The sequence below is a fragment of the Erythrolamprus reginae genome, chromosome 7, assembly GCF_031021105.1.
Source record: "Erythrolamprus reginae isolate rEryReg1 chromosome 7, rEryReg1.hap1, whole genome shotgun sequence".
In the NCBI taxonomy this organism is placed as follows: Eukaryota; Metazoa; Chordata; class Lepidosauria; order Squamata; family Dipsadidae; genus Erythrolamprus; species Erythrolamprus reginae.
In genome coordinates, this window is record NC_091956.1 from 70,941,947 (window position 1) to 70,964,674 (window position 22,728).

Consider the following 22,728-nt stretch of genomic DNA (forward strand, 5'->3'; position numbering starts at 1 on the left):
GGGGGAGGCCTCGCTGAGGCAGGGGGAAAGGGCGGCGCCATAGGCTGCGTGGCCTCGCGTCGCCTGCCGTCATCATCACCGCCCTCCCCGCCGCGCTTCGTAAAAGAATGTTGAGGTCTTAGTGCCTCTCTTCCTCTCAGCGCGGTTCTCCGTGCGTCTATTCGTAGTTGCATTTAGTTACTTCAGACTTATTTCTCGATAGGTTTGTGCATAAGGAGGCATAAGGCTGTACCTACAGTCCCCGTCCTATTGTCTTCTGCTATCGTTACTTTTTACTTACGTTTATACAAACTACTCTACTCTTCATTGATGTACAGTATTCTATTCTCATATCTCTTCTTCTATCCCTTCCCTGATATTTACTACTACACGTTTTTATTCTCCTTAACTTTCAATTGGTATTGGACAAAACAAATTAATAAAAATAAATAAATACTACTACGAGAAGGGCAGCATAGAAATCTAATAAATAAACACTGTCCTATACATGTTTGATAAATAAATAAAATAAAACACATGCCCCCTCACACAAGTTCACAAGTCAGACTTGAATGCAAGGGACTTACTCCTGGGTTTTAGGGTGCCCCTTCCAGGATGAATTAAAATGGGGTTACCCAGAGGTGCTTGAGCTTGCTTGAAAGATGCAAGATTCGGAAAGTTGATTTTGTTAGGGTAACTGAAGGGAGGGGGTTGAAAGTAAAGTGGAGTTTTAAATTTATTTAGAATAGAATAGACTCTTAACTTGTTGCTTGTATCCTAATATTTTTATTAATATTGATAAATAATAAATTATGCAGCCGAAACAATAAAAGCGGTAGCGACCTTTGGGCTGGAATTCTTGAGTGCCTATCTATTAAATTAGAGTGATTTCTGACTAAGATTTTTATTAATACTGATTGTTTCTTCATTGCTTATTTGACCCCTATGACAATCATTAAGTGTTGTACCACATGATTCTTAACAACTCTATATTTTGGTTTATGTACATTGAGAGCATCTGCACCAAGACAAATTCCTTGTGTGTCCAATCACGCTTGGCCAATAAAGAATTCTATTCTATTCTAATAGAATTTTTTATTGGCCAATAAAGAATTCTATTCTAATAGATTTTTTTATTGGGCAAGTGTGATTGGACACACAAGGAATTTGTCTTGGTGCATATGCCCTCAGTGTACATAAAAAAAAATTTGGTCAAGAATCATGTGGTACAACACTTAATGATTGTCATAGGGGTCAAAATCTTAGTCAGAAATCACTAATTTAATAGATAGACACTCAAGAATTGCAGCCAAACGGTCGCTACCGCTTTTATTGTTTCGTCTGCATAATAATTTATTGTATTACAGTATTTGTTTTGTCAAGTACGTATTGGCAGCATTGAAAGACATAACAATGTTTATTGTCATACACGATACTAGTAAGAGAAACATTAGGACAAGGGGACGGAAGGACGCTTGTGTGAAGGACCGACGGGAACGACGCCGATTTGTTTTCCTGCGGCTTCGGGGCAGTTGGGAGAAACCGCGCGAGTCCAAAGCAGCGGCTAACGCCCCGTTTCCAGGCCCAAGGGAGACTCTCCTCCGCCGTCACCCTGAGGAGCGTGAGAACGGCAAGACCCGGACGGCTGAAGGGAGGAGCCGACGGAGAAAAAAAAAAACTCGGCGTCGGATTGGAAAACGCTTGGAAAAACAGGGAGGCGGGAAGGCCGGGAATGGAGACCGAGCCTGGGAAGGAGGCGGGACCGAGGGAGGGAATGTTCCCCTCTTCCAGCCAGTCCGCGCGGGGGTGGGTGGGGGTGAAGCTTCTTCAGAGCAGCCCAGCTTCTGCCTTGACTTCCAGCCGAGGCGCTCCAAGGGTGCGTGGACTTGGTGGCGGGTTTGTCAATGACCAACTTTCCCCCCGCCAAAACTCTCCTTTCCTGTGGCGTCGCTCGCTCTCCGGTTCTCCCGCATTTCTCTGAGGCGGGCCGGGATAGTCTTCGGCGGCTGTCGGCTTTGCCCGGGTGAGGCGCTGTAGGGACCCGGTTCTGGTCTGGAGGAGGAGGCGGCGGGCGTGTGTTCCTCCCGCAGCCTCTCGGAGAAGGATTACATAGGCTGAAAGTATTTTGGTCTAACTCCTGCCGCCGCCGCCTCAGCAGCCATGGGACTGCAGCCTTTGGAATTCAGCGACTGCTACTTGGACAGCCCTTGGTTCCGGGAAAGGATCCGAGCTCACGAAGCGGAGCTGGAGAAAACCAACAAATTCATCAAAGAGCTGCTCAAGGATGGCAAGACGCTGATCGCCGCCACCAAGAGTGAGTGGGAAAGTTGCAAGGGAGAGAGGCGGAATCCCAAAAGTATCCGCGGGGCGCGGCGGTGGTGGTGGTGGTGAGGGGGAGGCTGGTTTTGGTACTCAAGAGGCGCAGAGCAAATAGTCGACTTGGCCACCAGATTGCCTGGCGCACGTGTCCCGCTAATCTTTTCTCTTTCCCCCTACAAGGTCTGTGGGGCGGGTGGTGGTGGTGGTGGGGAGCGCCGAAAGCGCGATTAGCTTGTTTGGATTATTTCTCCGGCTCCTCCTCTTGCCTGGGCCAAACCAGCAGATGGGAGCGCAGTTTGGAGAAGAGTGTTGGGTTTCTTGGATTGGAGGGTTGAAGCTCCGAGGGATAGTAAAAGGACGGTGCTAAGAATTGCTAAGGCTCGTTGTAAGAGCTCCCCAAATTCACGAGTAGTCGGCGCTTTTGCGCTAATGTGCCATGGAGAAGGGCGGCATACAAATCCAATCAATAAATGACCAAACTGATCGGCTTTCTTTGATATCTAGAGCAATGCGTACACAAATTCACACCATTAATGTTGAACTTAAGAAAGCTGCAGCTTTCCGACTGATACGTTTGCATAATTTACATAGCACAAACTACACTGCTCAAAAAAAATAAAAGGAACACTTAAACAACAGAATATAACTCCCAAGGGAAATCAAACTGACCGCTTAGGAAGCAACACTGACAATCAATTTCACATGCTGTTGTGCACATTCAACTCTGTTGTAATCATAGGTTCGGGCAGTTTCCTTTCAAACTTTGTACAGAACAAAGTGTTCAATGAGAATACAGTATTTCATTCATTCAGATCTAGAATATGTTATTTGAGTGTTCCCTTTATATATTTTTTTGAGGACTATATGTATTATGCTATTATGCTACTCTACTCCTTCCTGAAGTATACATTGAAATCCCTCTGGACATCAGGCAGCCTCTGAATAGGGGAACACTGTCTGCAATTCCACAAAATAGAATAGAATAAAATTCTTTATTGGCCAAGTGTGATTGGACATACAAGGAATACTTGGTGCATATGCTCTTAGTGTACATAAAAGAAAATATACATTTGTCAAGAATCATGTGGTACAACACTTAATGATTATAGTTTAATGAATGTTTCTTGATAAAAAAAACCTATTATTTCGGGCTTGAATTCCTATAGCACTTGGAATTATATTTCAAAGCTTTTCACTTAAAAAAAACACATTAAACATTCATGATTGAATATGACTTTATTATTTACAATAAGAATTCCCACAGCTGCCTTTCCTGATTGTCAATTACTGTATAGGCCCTTGGTGTTGTAATCAGAGTTTATGAGATCTATATTTAGGCACAATATGATTTTATAGCTTGATTTATTCTTCAATATTTGTATTGTGCAATCATTGGGTAATCATTAATTACTTGATTTGAATATTTTCGGAGTACGCATCACTTTTTACTTTGCATTCATTGTAACAACACAGATGTGTTTAACTTAAGTCTGAAACCAGGAAACCAAATATTGGGAGGAATTTCAACAGATTATATAAATTAAATATATTCACTTTTATTTAAGGTAAATCCTGTATGTACATCTGTATCTTGCGTATGTACTCATTTGCTTGAGTTAATTTAAATATGGATCTGTAAATTTTCTCTGTGTTTGGTGTTTGTTATGCTTGCTGGGTTTCAGGGAATAATACAGGTTCCAATGAATATTTTACTCAAAAAAAAAATTAAATAAAAATTATATCAAGTTTTTCTGGGTCTTTGGGCTTCATTCTGATGCATTTGTGAGATTGTAGAATGGTGTAGAACGATCAAGCTATGCAAATTTCAGGTTTTTCAATCTCATTTTTAAAAGACATTGCTTCCTTGTCTTGTGTTCTATGGAAACATGGGTGTATTCCTTAAATCTGGAACTTTGATTTCTGTCAGAGTATGCTGCGATATTGAATATTAGCTCATATTTGAGTTAATGATTTCCGGATTACAGTATAGCATTTTATCAATTCAACAGTATGGACCAGATAATTGTAAATGTGAAACTGCATTTGTTCTAGTTGTACAACAAATTGTAAACTTTGCTTAAAAGTTTCTCCACTTCTTTCCTCTTACAACACAGTTTGAGTTAGACAATAAATAGTTTTGCCCTGAACAGCAGCAGGATTGCAGCTGGGTTGTTCTTGTACTAGTTTAACATCCCCGGATATTGTCCTGAAATAATTTAAGGTTAAGCCTTTTAGTCCTCTGCAAGCAATTACATCCATCTTTTTTGTTGTTGTTATTTGCCTGCATTTGTAAGTTTGAAGAAGAGCCCTAAATCAACAACAAAACAGATTGGAGTAGAATAGAGCTCCACTAATAAAATATAGCTCCACTAAAACATTATTACTTGCTGGATATTTAAATGCACAATAACAGAACTTTGATTTAGCAAAATAAATAAATAAATAAATAAATAAATAAATAAATAAATAAATAAATAAATAAATAAATAAATAAATAAATAAATAAATAAATAAATAAATAAATAAATAAATAAATAAATAAATAAAATGGTTTTTTCCTTTCCCTTTTGTTGTTACACTTTGGTTCTGAGTTCCAAATATTATACCTCCTGATACTTTTCAATAGTGTTCTTAATCACACTCTTCCTTAATATTATGCAAGTACAGTGGTACTTCTACTTAAGAACTTAATTCGTTCCGTTACCTATGTGATAATATTTATAAGAAAAATATTTCTTCTTCCCATAACTCATCCCTTATCTATATACAAATCCAAAGATGCAAATAGTCCCAGATACACAAATGTGTCTTATTTTAATGTTGACCAAACAAACCAACTTTATATGCTTTCCCTTTTTTCCAATCTTAATCTTTAATCAAACATTGTCATAGAATTTGATCTTTCTTCAGTTTTTTCCATGTCAAAGGTGGTTTCATGACTTTAACTTTTTTGTAAATCCAGTAAGAAGTCCTCATCTAGATCATTTCTCTTAATTTGTCATTTGTATTTCCACTGTAATCCATATTATATTAATCCATATTTTTCATGAGCTGGGGTGGTGCAGCAGGTAGAGTGCTGTACTGCAGGCCCCTGAAACTGACTGTAGATCTGTAGGTCAGCGGTTCAAATCTCATCACTGGCTCAAGGTTGACTCAGCCTTCCATCCTTCCAAGGTGGGTAAAACGAGGATTGTGGGGGCAATATGCTGGCTCTGTTAAAAAGTGCTATTGCTAACAGATTGTAAGTCGCCCTGAGTCTAAGGAGAAGGGTGGCATAAAAATCGAATAAATAAATAAAATAAATAAATATTTTTAACAGATTTCTTCAATTTCCTTATGTTCTCTTTTTTTTGAAGGAGGAAAAAATTTCACTTCTTTATTCTGAAACATTTTCTCCCCAAAATTTATTTCACCTCTTTTCTCCAAGAACTTTTACCCTTTGTGTCTCTTTTACTTCTGCCATATTCTGCCTCGAGGCTCGACTACTGTAATGCTCTCTACATGGGGCTACCTTTGAAAAGTGTTCGGAAACTTCAGATCATGCAGAATGCAGCTGCGAGAGCTATCATGGGCTTTCCTAAATATGCCCATGTCACACCAACGCTCCGCAGTCTGCATTGGTTGCCGATCAGTTTCCGGTCACAATTCAAAGTGTTGGTTATGACCTATAAAGCCCTTCATGGTACCGGACCAGAATATCTCCGGGACCGCCTTCTGCCGCACAAATCCCAGCGACTCTCCCCAGATATCAGAGTTGCCCCCACCCTCCTTGCCTTTCGTAAAGTTCTTAAGACCCATCTCTGTCGTCAGGCATGGGGGAACTGACACATCTCCCCCGGGCCTATACAGTTTATACATGGAATGTTTGTGTGTGTGTTTGCTTTTAATAATGGGTTTTTTAGTGTTTTTTAAATTATTAGATTTGTTTTTTACATTGTTCTTGTTATTGTTGTGAGCCGCCCCGAGTCTAGGGAGAGGGGCGGCATACAAATCGAATTAATTAATTAATTAATTAATTTTCTTTAACATCTTTTTTTGGAAATAGTCTTTCCGTAGAAGCATACATCATTGCTGACATTGTAACTGCTGTTTTATGACTTTATTCTTCAAAGATCTCCCGGAGTATTTCAAATATCACAGCGTTTTCTATCAGTTACAAAAACACAAGACAGGCTTGTCACTCTTCCCTCCCTTCCCCCTTTCATCTTAGAACCTTTAGTTCCAATTTCTGAAATCATAAAGTCATGAATTTTTGTTATGGTAGACTAAACAATTTAGTCCCCACTGTTTCTATGGTGTGTGTTTATTTGTTTCCAAATTTTTATAGCCAGAGTTCTAATAACTCAAATTTTGTCTAGTATTTTAATTTGTTTATAACTTTCTTAAATCAGGATCTTACTTAGCTTTTTGACATTCATTTCCAATTCTTTACATTCTTAAGCATTAATTTGTCTTTAATTGAAGGGTAAAGTAAATTTTTCAAACTTGTCCTTATGAAATTCTCTCTGATCCTAAAAATAGATGACAAAATGTTTTGAAAGGTTAATGAACCCAGTATCCTTTATAAGGCTCTGCCACAGTTGAAAGCACGTTGTCTTCCCTTTGGTCTCCTAGCACTCAAAACCTGGGGAAAACTGCTGTCCTGCTGTTTGTTCATGAGAAGCAGCTGTTCAGAGCTCAGTGATCTATTCTTTCCTTATCAAGAGAGGTTCTGTGGGACCAATGCACTAGTCCAGTGATGGCAAACCTTTTTTGATTCACATGCCAAAAGAGGATATGTGGGTGTGCTAGTATGTGTGTGCATGACCACACCCCTTCATACCTGCGCATCCCCTGCACATGCACACCTGGTAGGTGAAAAAAATCCCCAAATGGGCAAACCGGAAGTCTGGAAAAATGTAGTTACAGTTTGCCGTTATTTATTTATTTATTAGATTTGTATGCTGCCCCTCTCTGTAGACTCGGGGCGGCTCACAACAATAACAAAGACAATGTAAGGACAAATCTAATAATTTAAAAAACAGTAAAAACCCGATTATTAAAAGCAAACATACACACAAGCATACCATGTATAAACTGTATAGGCACGGGGGAGATGTCTCAGTTTCCCCATGCCTGACGGCAGAGATGGGTCTTAAGAACTTTATGAAAGGCAAGGAGGGTGGGGGCAGTTCTAATCTCCGGGGGGAGCTGGTTCCAGAGGGTCAGGGCCGCCACAGAGAAGGCTCTTCCCCTGGGTCCCGCCAAACGACATTGTTTAGTCGACGGGACCCGGAGAAGGCCAACTCTGTGGGACCTAACCGGTCGCTGGGATTCATGCGGCAGAAGGCGGTCCCGGAGATATTCTGGTCCGATGCCATGAAGGGCTTATGCTGTTTTTTGCACACTGGAGGGTTCAGGGAAGCTCTGGAGTGCAAACAAAAAAAAAGCACAATGACAAACCGTAAGTGCATTTTTTTCGAACTTCCAGTTTGTCTGTTGGGAGATTTTTTTTTTGCCTCCGGAGCAAAGTGCTGCTGCGATGGGTGCCCAAGATGCTTACTGAAGTGCGCAAAATCGATAGAGTCAGTGCCACCTGAGAATTTGTTGACCATTTCGAAATTGAAGGCGAGGCTTTTCTCAACTGTATAGTGACAGGAGATGAAGTTTGGGCTTATCATCATAATCCAGAGAGCGAGCGTCAATCAATGCAATGGCGCCATATCCATTCTCCTTCAGTCCCAAAATTCAAAACTCAGCAATCGTCGAGAAAAATCTTGGGCATCCATCGTGCACAAATCTTGGGCACCCTTAGGGTGAAGAGGCTACAGAGAAAGTAAATTGAGTGAAGGATTGTAACCAACAACATTATGGGGAGCATTGGATGGGCTGTTCCAGGCAAGAGGGGATCAGCAACTCAGTGCTATTCCCCATTTCTGTGAATCATACCTTGATCTGCTGCTGTGTTCAGTTCTGGAGACCTCACCTACAAAAAGATATTGACAAAATTGAAGGGGTCCAAAGACGGGCTACAAGAATGGTGGAAGGTCTTAAGCATAAAACGTATCAGGAAAGACTTAATGAACTCAATCTGTACAGTCTGGAGGACAGAAGGAAAAGGGGGGACATGATCGAAACATTTAAATATGTTAAAGGGTTAAATAAGGTTCAGGAGGGAAGTGTTTTTAATAGGAAAGTGAACACAACAACAATGGGACACAATCTGAAGTTAGTTGGGGGAAAGATCAAAAGCAACATGAGAAAATATTATTTTACTGAAAGAGTAGTAGATCCTTGGAACAAACTTCCAGCAGACGTGGTTGGTAAATCCACAGTAACTGAATTTAAACATGCCTGGGATAAACATATATCCATCCTAAGATAAAATACAGAAAATAGTATAAGGGCAGACTAGATGGATCATGAGTCTTCGGAGAGGGGCGGCATACAAATCTAATAAATATTATTATTATTATTATTATTATTATTATTATTATTATTATTATTATTATTAATATGAGGTCTTTTTCTGCCGTCAGTCTTCTATGTTTCTATGCTGCTGAATGCAAAATATTTGTTCAGCATTGCTATATTCCACCATCATTTAATCAAGGACAAAAAGATAGTCCTAGTGTGTATTGCTGAAACCTGGGCAAGGGCAGGGGAGGTGGCTCTGAAATTTGTCCACAATTTTCCTTCATTCTATTCAGCCGTATTTAAAACTGCTGGGAGGGGTCCTCTGTCAGCTGAGATAAGGTATCAGCAATATAGAACCTATCCTGTGGCTTAGATATGATTTCCTGTGTCCAAATGTGTATTGCTAGCTTTCAGCTCTCTTGATCAGAAGCTTTCCCATAAACCATAAAAAGGGATTCAAGCTAGTCCAACCTCTCTGAATTACCAGTCCCTACCCTGTCTGGGTGTTTGCAGAAAGAATCACTTTAAGCTCTTGGCTGTTGACTCATCAGGCCTTGTGTAAAGGTATAGCTTGTTAGTTTAAAAAAATCTGCTTGTTAACATTGTGTGGTGATCTGATAGTTGAGCAAGGGTTATTGGCATCCACAGGAACATTATGGTTGGCAGCATCTTGCCATTTAACGCCAGCACCCTGCAGCTAACTTATACAAAAATTATGTCTGGAACTTCATTTATCAGCATCATCAAAGGGATTTTGATGAGCTTTTTTGAGGCTAGTTTAATAAATTCTTGATGAATGGAGGACAGAAGGGAAAGGGGGGACATGATCCAAACATTTAAATATGTTAAAGGGTTAAATAAGGTCCAGGAGGGAAGTGTTTTTAATAGGAAAGTGAACACAAGAACAAGGGGACACAATCTGAAGTTAGTTGGGGGAAAGATCAAAAGCAACATGAGAAAATATTATTTTACTGAAAGAGTAGTAGATCCTGGGAACAAACTTCCAGCAGACGTGGTTGGTAAATCCACAGTAACTGAATTTAAACATGCCTGGGATAAACATATATCCATCCTAAGATAGAATACAGGAAATAGTATAAGGGCAGACTAGATAGACGATGAGGTCTTTTTCTGCCGTCAGTCTTCTATGTTTCTAAGAAATGTATATTTATTTAGATAATGTTCTAACGTTAAAATATGTTCTCATTTTTTTCAGCAAAAATGAGTTAACAGCTTATTTTTATAGCATTAAAACTTTCATTTTCTTTACTAAGAAAGCAATGTGTTTTGTTATATTTGAGAGTATCATTCATATAAAAATTGTGGACAAGAAAAGTTTCAGAGTAAAGAAAGCTTCTTTCTAGACATATTTGTATTCTTGGGTTTTTTTCTGTAAACAAAAAAGTTGCATAATTTTTTTCTCTGTTTATAGTTTCTGTTGCGATCCAAATATTTTGTATCTTATTTTCTTCCAGAAATAAACTGCATCGCTTTCCCAATTGTTTCTGGGTTTTGCTTTATCAGCCAACCTGTTGATTATGTTAAGATTGGAAAGAAGTTTGCTTTGTCTCTCAGCTCTCTTAATATAAAGTACAGACTTTTCCAAATTTATTTGGAAACAATTGGTTTGGATTTATTTTGATGTAGCAAGAAAGACTTTGCTTTGTTTTTCTTTATACACTGTTCCCTCGATTTTCGCGGGTTCAAACTTCGCGAAAAGTCTATACCACGGTTTTTCAAAAATATTAATTAAAAATTACTTCGTGTTTTTTCCCCCTATACCATGGTTTTTCCCGCCCGATGACGTCATATATGTCACTGCCAAACTTTTGTGCGCCTTTAATAAAAAAATTTAAATAAACTTTAATAAATAACCCTGGTAATAATCTAAATGGGTGCTAAGGGAATGGGAAATTGCAATTTAGGGGTTTAAAGTGTTAAGGGAAGGCTTGTGATACTGTTCATAGCCAAAAATAGTGTATTTACTTCCGCATCTCTACTTTGCGGAAATTCGACTTTCGCGGGCGGTCTCGGAACGCATCCCCCGTGAAAATCGAGGGAACACTGTACAGTGATACCTCATCTTACAAACCCCTCGTCATACAAACCTTTTGAGATACAAACCCGGGGTTTAAGATTTTTTTGCCTCTTCTTCCAAACTATTTTCACCTTATGTTGTAATCATAGATTTATAAGCACTGAAATTAAGGAATAAGATATTGCTGGAGAGTGATGTCATAAGCCTAATTATGTGCTGAATAAAATCTTAATTCTTCCTCTATGGAAAGGCAGCAAAGTCTAGGCTGATTAAGCAAGCTGCAGACCATGTATGGACTTGGTGTACAAGATGAAGAAAAACCTATGGCTAACTTCCATATAAGGAAATATATATGCCTCACTCTCATTCCAATCCAGGAAAAAGGCAAAGAATGTAGCTTCCGTTAATTACGTAAAGGGAAGCCTTATATGGTGAAAGGAATGAATAGTAGCTGGAGGATGGCTTAATGTATGTGGCTTTGCCGAATTGGTTATTCTGTACCACATGTCAGAACTGTGAAAACACAATAAATAGGAGACACCTTGATCTATTCAGGGTCGTCCTCCCATTGAGAAAACATTCTCTTTGTCATTTCATTCTGATGTGACAATTCATGGCATGCTGTGCCTTCCTAGAGGGCGACCCACCGGGGGAGGGCGTACAAACCCAAGCCGCTGCCACTGCGATGCCCCACCTCCGGACTTCTGTTGCCAGCGAAGCACCCGTTTTTGCGCTGCTGGGATTCCTCTGAGGCTCCTCTCCATGGGAAACACCACCTCTGGACTTCCAAGTTTTTGCGATGCTGCAGGGGAATCCCAGCAGCGCAAAAATGGGCACTTCGCTGGCAATGGAAGTCCAGAGGTGGGGTTTCCCAGCAAGGGGAGCCTCAGTGAAATCGCAGCATCACAAAAACACGGAAGTCTGGAGGTGGGGTTTCAAGGACTTCTGTGTTTTTGCGATTCTGCAATTTCGCTGATAGTATGTTTCGATCATGTCCCCCCTTTTCCTTCTGTCCTCCAGACTATACAGATTGAGTTCATTAAGTCTTTCCTGATATGTTTTATGCTTAAGACCTTGCACCATTCTTGTAGCCTGTCTTTGGACCCGTTCAATTTTGTCAATATCTTTTTGTAGGTGAGGTCTCCAAAACTGAACACAGTACTCCAAATGTGGTCTCACCAGCGCTCTATATAAGGGGATCACAATCTCCCTCTTCCTGCTTGTTATACCTCTAGCTATGCAGCCAAGCATCCTACTTGCTTTTCCTACCACCCGACCACACTGCACACCCATTTTGAGACTGTCAGAAATCACTACCCCTAAATCCTTCTCTTCTGAAGTTTTTGCTAACACAGAACTGCCAATGCAATACTCAGATTGAGGATTCCTTTTACCCAAGTGCATTAGTTTACACTTGGAAACATTAAACTGCAGTTTCCATTGCTTTGACCATTTATCTAGTAAAGCTAAATCATTTACCATATTACAGACGCCTCTAGGAATATCAACCGTATTGCACACTTTAGAGTCATCGGCAAATAGGCAAACCTTCCCCTATGTCACTCACAAACATATTAAAAAGAATAGGACCCAGAACAGACCCTTGTGGCACACCGCTTGTAACCTGTCTCTGCTCAGAATACTCGCCATTAACAATAACTCTCTGACCAACAGGGAAGAACTCGGTCAAGGTCCCTCATGAAGGAAGCAGAGACACTGTGCTGGTGGTCAGAGAAGTACCTACTGTCAATAAAAACAGAGTACATTGTGGGAGTAGCCAATCTGTAAGCAGACTGGTTGAGCAGAGCCACTGTTGACCAGTCAGAGTGGCATCTGCATCCCAATCTGTTCGCAGAGTTATTGGTGTGGTTCGACTACCCAATTCTGGATCTCTTCACCTTTCCATCGAACACTCAACTTCCAAGATTCTTTGCCAGATTCCCGATGCCAGTGACAGAAAGGGTGGCCAAAGGGTCTACTGTATGCCTTTCCCCCCTTCCCCTAATCCCAGGTATGATACAGAATGTGTTGTCGTAAAGGGTGGTTAGCTCCCTACTGGTCCAGATGAACCGTGGTTCACCGATCTGGTTGACTTAGCAATTGCTAAAACATGGTGGATCCCCCCAGAAAGGGCACCATCATTCATCTGGAGCCTCAGTGGCTCAGGTTGTTAGGCAACTTCTGACAAGGGAGAAGTTCTCCAGTAAGGTTATTTGGACGATCCAGGTGGCCAGGAGGCCTTCTACAACTCGCATTTATGATGCAACTTGGAGGAAGCTGGTGCACCAAAGGCTTCGTATATCCTTCCTCCATCTCAGTGGTGGATGCATTGGATTTTTTACAGGAAGGGCTGGATAGGGGTTGAACTGGAGATGGACTACAAGAGTAGTTTCATCTTCATTATCAACTGGGGGATATTACCAGGGAGGCATGGCCTCAGAATTTTAATTCGGTCAATAGAGCAACAAGGATAGAGTGACCCCTCCAGGATTCTCCCATCGACCTCCATGAGAAAGGTCATCTTAGGTAAAACCAATGTCCCATTTCTCTTTTCAGTATTATATAATTATTTTGCCCAAACCCTGTACCTGAAATATCCACAATATTTAATATTTTGATGGATTTCTAGTCAAAAAAGTAGAACTTTAGCTTACAATGATTGATGTTTTGTTTTATTTTAAAACTAAAAATAAAATAGTTTAACAAGTATGTTAAAAGTCAACATCAACTCCAGGAATGATGTTATGCTGGTCTGGAAATATGCATTCCAGATTTTTGTTCTTACTGCTTCACTCTGAAATGCACAAATGTGATTAAAAAAACCAATTTGTACAGTTTTTGAAAGAGAAAAAAAGGCCATAAAGGAAATAGTTTTGAAATTTAAAATGTTTTGCGTGAATTGTAGGTTGATTATTTCCCCTCTCTGCTGTTTCCTAAGCTAGACAGGAAGTTGTAAGTGGCTGTTTGTTGGCTAAAAAGTTCACATCTTTGGAAGTGGAGCCTTAATTTATCAGCCTTTCTCTTGCTTTACCAACTCCTTTCTCCACAAACCCGCATTTTTTCCATAAAGAAACACAAAGGTCATATGATAATGAAAGTATGATGATGGGAACAATAAACAGATGATTACTGTTGAAGGTTAAATGGATTAGTCTAATATGTGTATTCTAATGTGTAGTCTATATTGATATTTGAGAAGTTGTAGAGCAATTCTTGTCAAGGAACTATTCAGCAGTGGACTTTGCTTTTTAAATACCTTTCACTCTTTAAATGAGAGCAAAGATTAACAAAAAAACAGTATTATTACATTTGACAGCTATGTTTCCTAACTAGTACTGCAGTAGATTCTAACTGGAATTGCATATGGGCACTTTATCTTTTTACAAAGTAAAAAGTCAAAAAACTTGAAAAGAGACTGAAAAATGACCTGGAACATAATGAAATGGGTAGGGTGGGTTGATTATATGAAGAATAACTACTGTTATTCTGGTCATGAAGAGGAAACTAATATTCAGCCAGGCTGAATCAGGCCAAAGCCCATCGAGTCCAGCATTCTGTGTCATACAATGGCCCACCAATTGTCCTTGGGGGTCTTGAGCAGAAAGAGAAGGCAAGACCTTCCCTTTCCCCTGACCCCCAACAAATGGTACCCAAGGGAATCCTGCCTGCCTCACCAACATAGAGGCGGCACATGGACATCCGTTTCAATAACCACCGATACACTTGGCATCCATGAATCTATGTAATCCCGCCTTGAATTGTCACGACCTCTTCTAGAAGTGAATTTCATAAACCAACGATGGAATGGCAGGAATGTGATGGAAGAAAAGCATATAGGTTGAAGAAATGACCTAGGATTTCCAAGTTCTGGCTGTTTAATAAACAGAAGTTGTGAACTGAATATCCCAGAAACAGCAAATATCCAGAAATCAAGAAAGGAGGGAGGGAGAGAGGGAGGGAAAGAAAGAAGGAAGGCAGGAAAGGAAGGAAGGAAGGAAGGAAGATAGATGGGGAGGGGAACAGGAAAAGAGAAAAGAAGAGAAAAATAGAATCACTGACAATAGGAAATTGATTGGCCAATTGGTTTATATGAGTTGGAAGCTGACAAGGATTACTGCAATATTGGGCTGACGCCAGTATAGTCATGTGCATAGTCCTGGTTGGAAAAATGGAGCTGTGTGTGCAGCTCCAGCTGACCGGTGGGTGGGCGGGCACACCGTCAGTGTGAGAATATGCCCAGGGAGCCAAATCTCGCATGAGGATGCTCATGTGCATGAGGTTTCGCCAATTTTTGCCTTTTTTTTTTGCTTCAGCGCATGCGTGGAAGCAAAGAAATTGCCAAAAATCTACAAAATCTCATGCACGTGAGCATCCTTGCGTGAGATTCAGCTTCTGCACATGCACAGGAAGCCGAATCTCGCATGGACATGCACATGCCTGCACCCAACTCGGGTAGCGCTGGTGACGGGTAACCCTTCACTATATTACTCTGTCTAGTTGACTGAAAATTTAGGAACTTTTTTTGTGCTATATTGTTAAACATACTGTTAAAAAAATGATACCTCCTCTAAGTTGCTTGTAATCCTCTCTCATGGTGGATATAGCATCCAGGAATGGGTTAATTCCATCGGCTCTCTGATTGGACTGAGTCTGTCAAAGCTGTTCAAGTCCTGCCTTTGTTGCTATCCTTGACAGTTTTTTCACTCAGTCACTCAAGGAGGAAAGTTATATCAACAATCTGTAATAATCATAAATGTAGAGTAAAATTTATCTCCAATTTTAAGTTGGTTCTTAGTAGGAGCCTTTTAATTCTTTTTAGCCAATTCCATGAAATTGGACCGAATGGGCAAGCTATTTAATGGAACTGAGAAGACATGCCTGTCCTTGGGAACAACATACTATCCAGAATTTGAATTGTTTGACTTTGCTGACCTTCAGTAAAGTTTTAAAAAGTTTTTTTTCCCCCTAAGCAATTGAAATTTAAATACGGTGTGTTGTGGTTTGGCATTAGTGCTGATTTATATTGGGTTACTGCGGTTCTTTTATGCTTATTGTTAATCTTCTTTGTATGAAAACCAATGTCAGCTTTCCAGAAATAAATTTTGTGATTTGGGCAGCTATACAAATTAAATAATCTTAATATAAACAAGGGTATCCAGCAAACCTGGAAAACAGGGAAATCTAAATTTCTAAATCAAGGAATTATCAGGGAAATTGGTGGTTCGGGAAATATCAGGGAATTATCAGGGAATTCGTGAAAAAAATGAAATAAATCAGGGAAAAAACCCAAACTGTATTAAAATGTTTAAAAGTCAGGGGGAAATCATGTAAAAACCCCCCCAATAGATCTCGCTGCCTGGCAGAGTCAAGCAAAAATGAGCATAAATGTAGCAACAACGTGCTTCTTCAGCCACCGATATTTCTCCACGGCTTAGCTTGATTATCTAGGTCCTCAGCAGTCAGTATTCAGGCCCGGCTACAGCACGGAAACTGCTTTGGTCGCGCTGATGGATGATCTCTGGCGGGCCCGGGACAGGGGTTTATCCTCTGTCCTGGTGCTTCTTGACCTCTCAGCGGCTTTCGATATCATCGACCATGGTATCCTTCTGCGCCGGCTGAAGGGGTTGGGAGTGGGAGGCACTGTCCTTCAGTGGTTCTCTTCCTACCTCTCTGGTCGGTTGCAGTCGGTGTTAGTGGGGGGTCAGAGGTCGACCTCTAGGTTATTCCCTTGTGGGGTGCCTCAGGGGTTGGTCCTCTCCCCCCTACTATTTAATATCTACATGAAACCGCTGGGTGAGATCATCCAAGGGCATGGGGTGAGGTATCATCAGTATGCAGATGATACCCAGCTTTACATCTTCACCCCTTTTCCAGTCAGCGAAGCAGTGGAAGTGATGTGCCGGTGCCTGGAGGCTGTTGGGGTCTGGATGGGTGTCAACAGACTCAAGCTCAACCCGGATAAGACGGAGTGGCTGTGGGTTTTGCCTCCCAAGGACAATTCCATCTGTCCGTCCATCACCCTGGGGGGGGAGTCACTAACCCCCTCAGAGAGGGTTGGCAACTTGGGCGTCCTCCTCGATCCACAGCTCACATTAGAGAAACATCTTTCAGCTGTGGCAAGGGGGGCGTTTGCCCAGGTTCGCCTGGTGCACCAGTTGCGGCCCTATCTGGACCGGGACTCACTGCTCACAGTCACTCATGCCCTCATCACCTCGAGGCTCGACTACTGTAATGCTCTCTACATGGGGCTGCCTTTGAAAAGTGTTCGGAAACTTCAGATCGTGCAGAATGCAGCTGCGAGAGCTATCATGGGCTTTCCTAAATATGCCCATGTCACACCAACACTCCGCAGACTGCATTGGTTGCCGATCAGTTTCCGGTCACAATTCAAAGTGTTGGTTATGACCTATAAAGCCCTTCATGGCACTGGACCAGAATATCTCCGGGACCGCCTTCTGCCGCACGAATCCCAGCGACCAGTTAGGTCCCACAGAGTGGGCCTTCTCCGGGTCCCGTCAACTAAACAATATAGTTTGGCGGGACCCAGGGGAAGAGCCTTCTCTGTGGCGGCCCCGACCCTTTGGAACCAACTCCCCCCAGATATCAGAGTTGCCCCCACCCTCCTAGCCTTTCGTAAGCTCCTTAAAACCCACCTCTGTCGTCAGGCATGGGGGGATTGACATGTTCCCTCCCCCTAGGCTTATAAAATTTATGCATGGTACGCTAGTATGTATGATTGGTTTTAATTTGTGATGTTTTTTTAAATTAACTTAAATATTAGATTTGTGGAGAGGGGCGGCATACAAATCTGATTAAACTTAAACTTAAATCTACGGCCGCACTTTAACTAGATAGTAAATTACAGAGAAATATCAGGGAATTTCAAAAATCTTTCTCCCTGGACACCCTGATAAAAAAGTGAACTTTCTGCATGGCAGGATAGACTTTGGATAGAATATATTCTACAACCTTCTGAATAGATATCCCGAATAGATACCAATATTACTTGGAAATTTCTATAAAAGCTGTTCAACGTTCTTAGTTGGCAGTGGCTTAGGATATGCTTATCTTTTTACGGCTTCCTGTAAACAATTGTCAACCTTCTTTTAAATAATGGAAACAGGAGAGATGTTAGCTGCAGTCCTAAACAGACTTTTGTGAAAGTAAATTAAGTAGGTATTAAAAGTGCCTAAGGTAAAATGTTTTTTGTGCTTTTCCAGGATAACAAGTGGTTAGGAAAAAAAGGGCCACAGCTTTTTTGTTTTAAAGATAAAAAATATCAATAAGAACAACAAAAATGTTGCATTATGCCTGGCAATTGTCACTTCCACAAAAGTCTTAGAAAATGTTACATTAACCGTTGAAAATATATATGAAATATTTCTAAAGAGTAAGGAACCAATTTGTCAGGTTCCAATCTCCAACCTTCCATCGTTAGACTTGCTAGGTTGGAACTTGCTGGCTGCTAGATTTAAATTTGGCAGAATTCTCAGACTTCAATGCAAAATAGCTAAGATGAAAATCTAGCTCATTGTTGCAAATGAGACTAAAGCTAAACTAAACAGTTAACTTATATCAAAAGTGCTTTTTCAGAAGGTAACTGGCCTTTGTTTTTTCTTGAAAACGTTTTGTTCTTGTGTTCACTTTCCTATTAAAAACACTTCCCTCCTGAACCTTATTTAACCCTTTAATATATTTAAATGTTTCGATCATGTCCCCCCTTTTCCTTCTGTCCTCCAGACTATACAGATTGAGTTAAGCATATCAGGAAAGACTTAATGAACTCAATCTGTATAGTCTGGAGGACAGAAGGAAAAGGGGGGACATGATCGAAACATTTAAATATATTAAAGGGTTAAATAAGGTTCAGGAGGGAAGTGTTTTTAATAGGAAAGTGAACACAAGAACAAGGGGACACAATCTGAAGTTAGTTGGGGGAAAGATCAAAAGCAACATGAGAAAATATTATTTTACTGAAAGAGTAGTAGATCCTTGGAACAAACTTCCAGCAGACGTGGTAGATAAATCCACAGTAACTGAATTTAAACATGCCTGGGATAAACATATATCCATCCTAAGATAAAATACAGAAAATAGTATAAGGGCAGACTAGATGGACCATGAGGTCTTTTTCTGCCGTCAGACTTCTATGTTTCTATGTTTCTATGTTTTGCTTCTCATCCAAAAAGTTTCTTCAGAGAAGGGAAATGTTTCAAAGAAAAAACAAAGTTCAGTTACCTTTTTAAAAAGCACTTTTGGGACAAGCCTGACCTGACAGACTGAGAATCCCCATAGTTAGTTGACTTAACCTCATTGTGAGGATGGACGTCCCTCCTACATTAGAACAATTTCAAAGCATTGTTTGTCGCTCCTGCTGTTCCCATTTTTTTTATATTGCTGCCCATTCATCTCATGTCTCAGGATAACATACATGCTTGGCTGCATAGCTAGAGGTATAACAAGCAGGAAGAGGGAGATTATGATCCCACTATATAGAATGCTGGTGAGACCACATTTGGAATACTGTGTTCAGTTCTGGAGACCTCGCCTACAAAATGATATTGACAAAATTGAACGGGTCCAAAGACGGGCTACAAGAATGGTGGAAGGTCTTAAGCATAAAACGTATCAGGAAAGACTTCATGAACTCAATCTGTATAGTCTGGAGGACAGAAGGAAAAGGGGGGACATGATCGAAACATTTAAATATATTAAAGGGTTAAATAAGGTCCAGGAGGGAAGTGTTTTTAATAGGAAAGTGAACACAAGAACAAGGGGACACAATCTGAAGTTAGTTGGGGGAAAGATCAAAAGCAACATGAGAAAATATTATTTTACTGAAAGAGTAGTAGATCCTTGGAACAAACTTCCAGCAGATGTGGTAGATAAATCCACAGTAACTGAATTTAAACATGCCTGGGATAAACATATATCCATCCTAAGATAAAATACAGAAAATAGTATAAGGGCAGACTAGATGGACCATGAGGTCTTTTTCTGCCGTCAGACTTCTATGTTTCTATGTTTCTATGATTATACAAATAATGGTTCTTCTTATAAAAAAACATATTGTGCCCAAGGCAATTCAGAAAACTAGTAGGTAAAACCAGATGACTCACCAAACCATTCAGATCTTCACAGCCTTTTAGAAGACAGGCTTAGTTGGAGCCATGCCTTCCAAAACCTGAATGTTCAGCCTCTATAAGACAATTGGGTAAATTTCAATACATCTGTTACTGGAAAAAAAATGTTGAATAAACAAGACTTTTTTTAGGACAGAGGGGGCTCTGACAGGGAATAAAATAGGCCACTTTATCAGCAAGACCCTCAGAAATGCATAATTTTATTTATAAGAACTACATAGAAAGAATTGGAAGCTATAAAGTAACATTATCAGTTGGCAATTATTCTTTTCTGTCTTGACTCATTGCATGAAGATTTATTTATTTTTCTCCTGGCAAAGGTTTAGCCAAATAACTCGTGTTTTTGGCAGTGATTTTGTGTAATACATAATATTGCAACAGCTATTTTTGTCTTTTCTGTGAGCAACATCTTTATAGCTAGGCTACCAGCATTTTTAGCTAATTTAACTGGAATGTGAAATGTTTATATCGATTTTGATAGTTATAGCTATTGGTCAATTTGGACAAAGTGATCCAATGGGAAAAATAAAAAAAATCCAAAAATGTAGGGGAGGCAGATTTAGGGAAAAAGTGATCCCACAGTAAATTCAATTTTGCCCTATGGAGGGTGATAACCAATACTGTCAAGTGCATGAAATCAGAATTTCAGGCAGTTCAAATGAATATGAGGGTTTATTACATGCTAGCACACACTACAAAAATCTGAACCACTGATGGTAGTAGATTAGCAATAGAGTCATTGGAGGGCTGGACTTAGATCTCTTGTGGATACAAAAGAAATCGAAATAGATGATGCATTTGATCCCTTTCTTGGGCTCATCCTGGTCAACTTCTACAAGTACCTTGAAATATATCAAGCCTATTGGGAGCCAGTGCAGTTTGTGGAGTAGTGGTGTTACATGGACATAATAAGCTGCACTCAAACTACCTGTGGCACAGCATTCTTTGCAGAGTGACATTTCAGTTACGAATGGTTATATATTTCCCATATTGTTAAAAAAAAGACACTGTTTTTAGGTTTCAGTGCTTTCCTTAAAGCAGGGATCCCCAAACTTTTTACACAGGGGGCCAGTTCACTGTCCCTCGGACTGTTGGAGGGCTGGACTATTAAAAAAACTATGAACAGATTCCTATGCACACTGCACATACCTTATTTCTTTGTTTCTCTCTCTCTCACTCTCTTTCTCTCTCTTGCTTTCGTTCTCTCTCTCTTGCTTGCTCTCTCTTTCTGTCTCTTGCTCTCTCTGTCTCTTTCTCACTCTCTCTCTTGCTATCTCTCTTCCTCCCTCCTTCCCTCCCTTTCTCTCTCCCTCTCTTTCTCTCCTTCCCTTCCCTCCCTCCTTCCTTCCTCTCCACTTTTCTTTCCCTCACTCTTTTTCCATTCTCTTTCCCTTTTCTTTCTTTCTCTCCAGTTCTCTCTCTCTCTTTTCCCTCTTTCACCCTCCCTCTTCTCTCCCCGCGGAGGACTTGCCCGACAAGCCTCCACCCTCCGACCCCGGACTCCCATTCAATCCCCATTCAGAAAACGGGAGCTAGCAACTCAAAGAGGAGGAGGAGACGGGTGTGTGCGTGTGTGTGTTGTGCCCAGCTCGGCTTTCAGCAAGCCTTACTTTACCTCGGGTGAGATGAATTTGAGGGGGACGTTCTCAATGCTTTTCCAGTGCGGCCTTGGAAAAGACCCACGGGCCAGATAAATGGCCTCCCTCAGGGGGCCGCATGTGGCCTGCGGGCCGTAGTTTGGGGACCGCTGGTAGTTTTAATTCCTAATAATAACTGAGAAGACATTGGCTTTTTTACTACTTACGCAGGATGTGTCAGTGCTCAGTCTGCTCTGTCCTGTTATTTAACAACTAATGAATGGAAGAGATCATCTGTTGGTGTATGGGGTTGTATCAACAATATGCTAGTGATGTCCAGATCTATAGTGCTATCCTTAGCATAATTAGTAGTGCTATAGAAATATTGTCCCGCTGCCTGCAGGCTTTCAAGATCTGAATAGGAGAAAACAGGATGAAGTTAAACTCAAGCAACATTGGGCTACAGTTTGTATAATAACGTTTATGAGCAGCTTCTATGTTGTCTTAAGGGCGAAAGGCTGCCCCAAAGGAGGAAGTTCATAACTTGGGATCCTCCTGAGTTCATTGCTACCGCTGGACAGGTAAGTATAGGCTGTGGCTAAGCAGTTGTTTGCCCAGTTTGGGTTGATGCTCCAGTTGTGGCTACCATGTTTTCCCGAAAACAAAACCTTGTTTTATATTTTTTTGAACTAAGCACTTGGCCTTATTCTCATGTACTCAAAAGCCCAATTGGACTTATTATCAGGGGATGTCCTTCATGGCACCGGACCAGATTATCTCAGGGACCGTCTTCTGCTGCACGAATCCCAGCGACTGGTTAGGTCCCACAGAGTGGGTCTTCTCCGGGTCCCGTCAATTAAACAATGCCGCTTGGCGGGACCCAGGGGAAGAGCCTTCTCTGTGGCGGCCCCGGCCCTCTGGAACCAACTCCCCTCAGAGATTAGAATTGCCCCCACCCTCCTTGCCTTTCGTAAGCTACTTAAAACCCACCTCTGTCGCCAGGCATGGGGGAATTGAGATGCTCTTTACCCCTGGGCCTTTACAATTTCATATATGGTATGTCTGTATGTATGTTTGGTTTTTATATTAATGGGTTTTTAATCTTTTTTAGTATTTATTGGATTATTATTGTACATTGTTTTATTATTGCTGTTAGCCGCCCCGAGTCTCCGGAGAGGGGCGGCATACAAATCAAATAAATAAATAATGTCTTATTTTGGAGACTAAATATGTAGACTAAAATGCAATAGAAACTCATGACCTCACCATCACACAA

General features: G+C 40.8%; 1 protein-coding gene across 1 annotated transcript in view; it reads left to right on the forward strand.

Annotated features, from left to right (window-relative positions):
* The first annotated feature begins 1,786 nt into the window (after positions 1-1,786).
* The window catches only part of ARHGAP10 (Rho GTPase activating protein 10), a 144,242-nt gene continuing 123,300 nt past the window's right edge, over positions 1,787-22,728 (forward strand). The window contains exon 1 of the mRNA XM_070757792.1: positions 1,787-2,293. Coding sequence (XP_070613893.1) covers positions 2,140-2,293 — 154 coding nt within the window. The 5' untranslated portion in view covers positions 1,787-2,139. The remainder of the gene's footprint in view (positions 2,294-22,728) is intronic.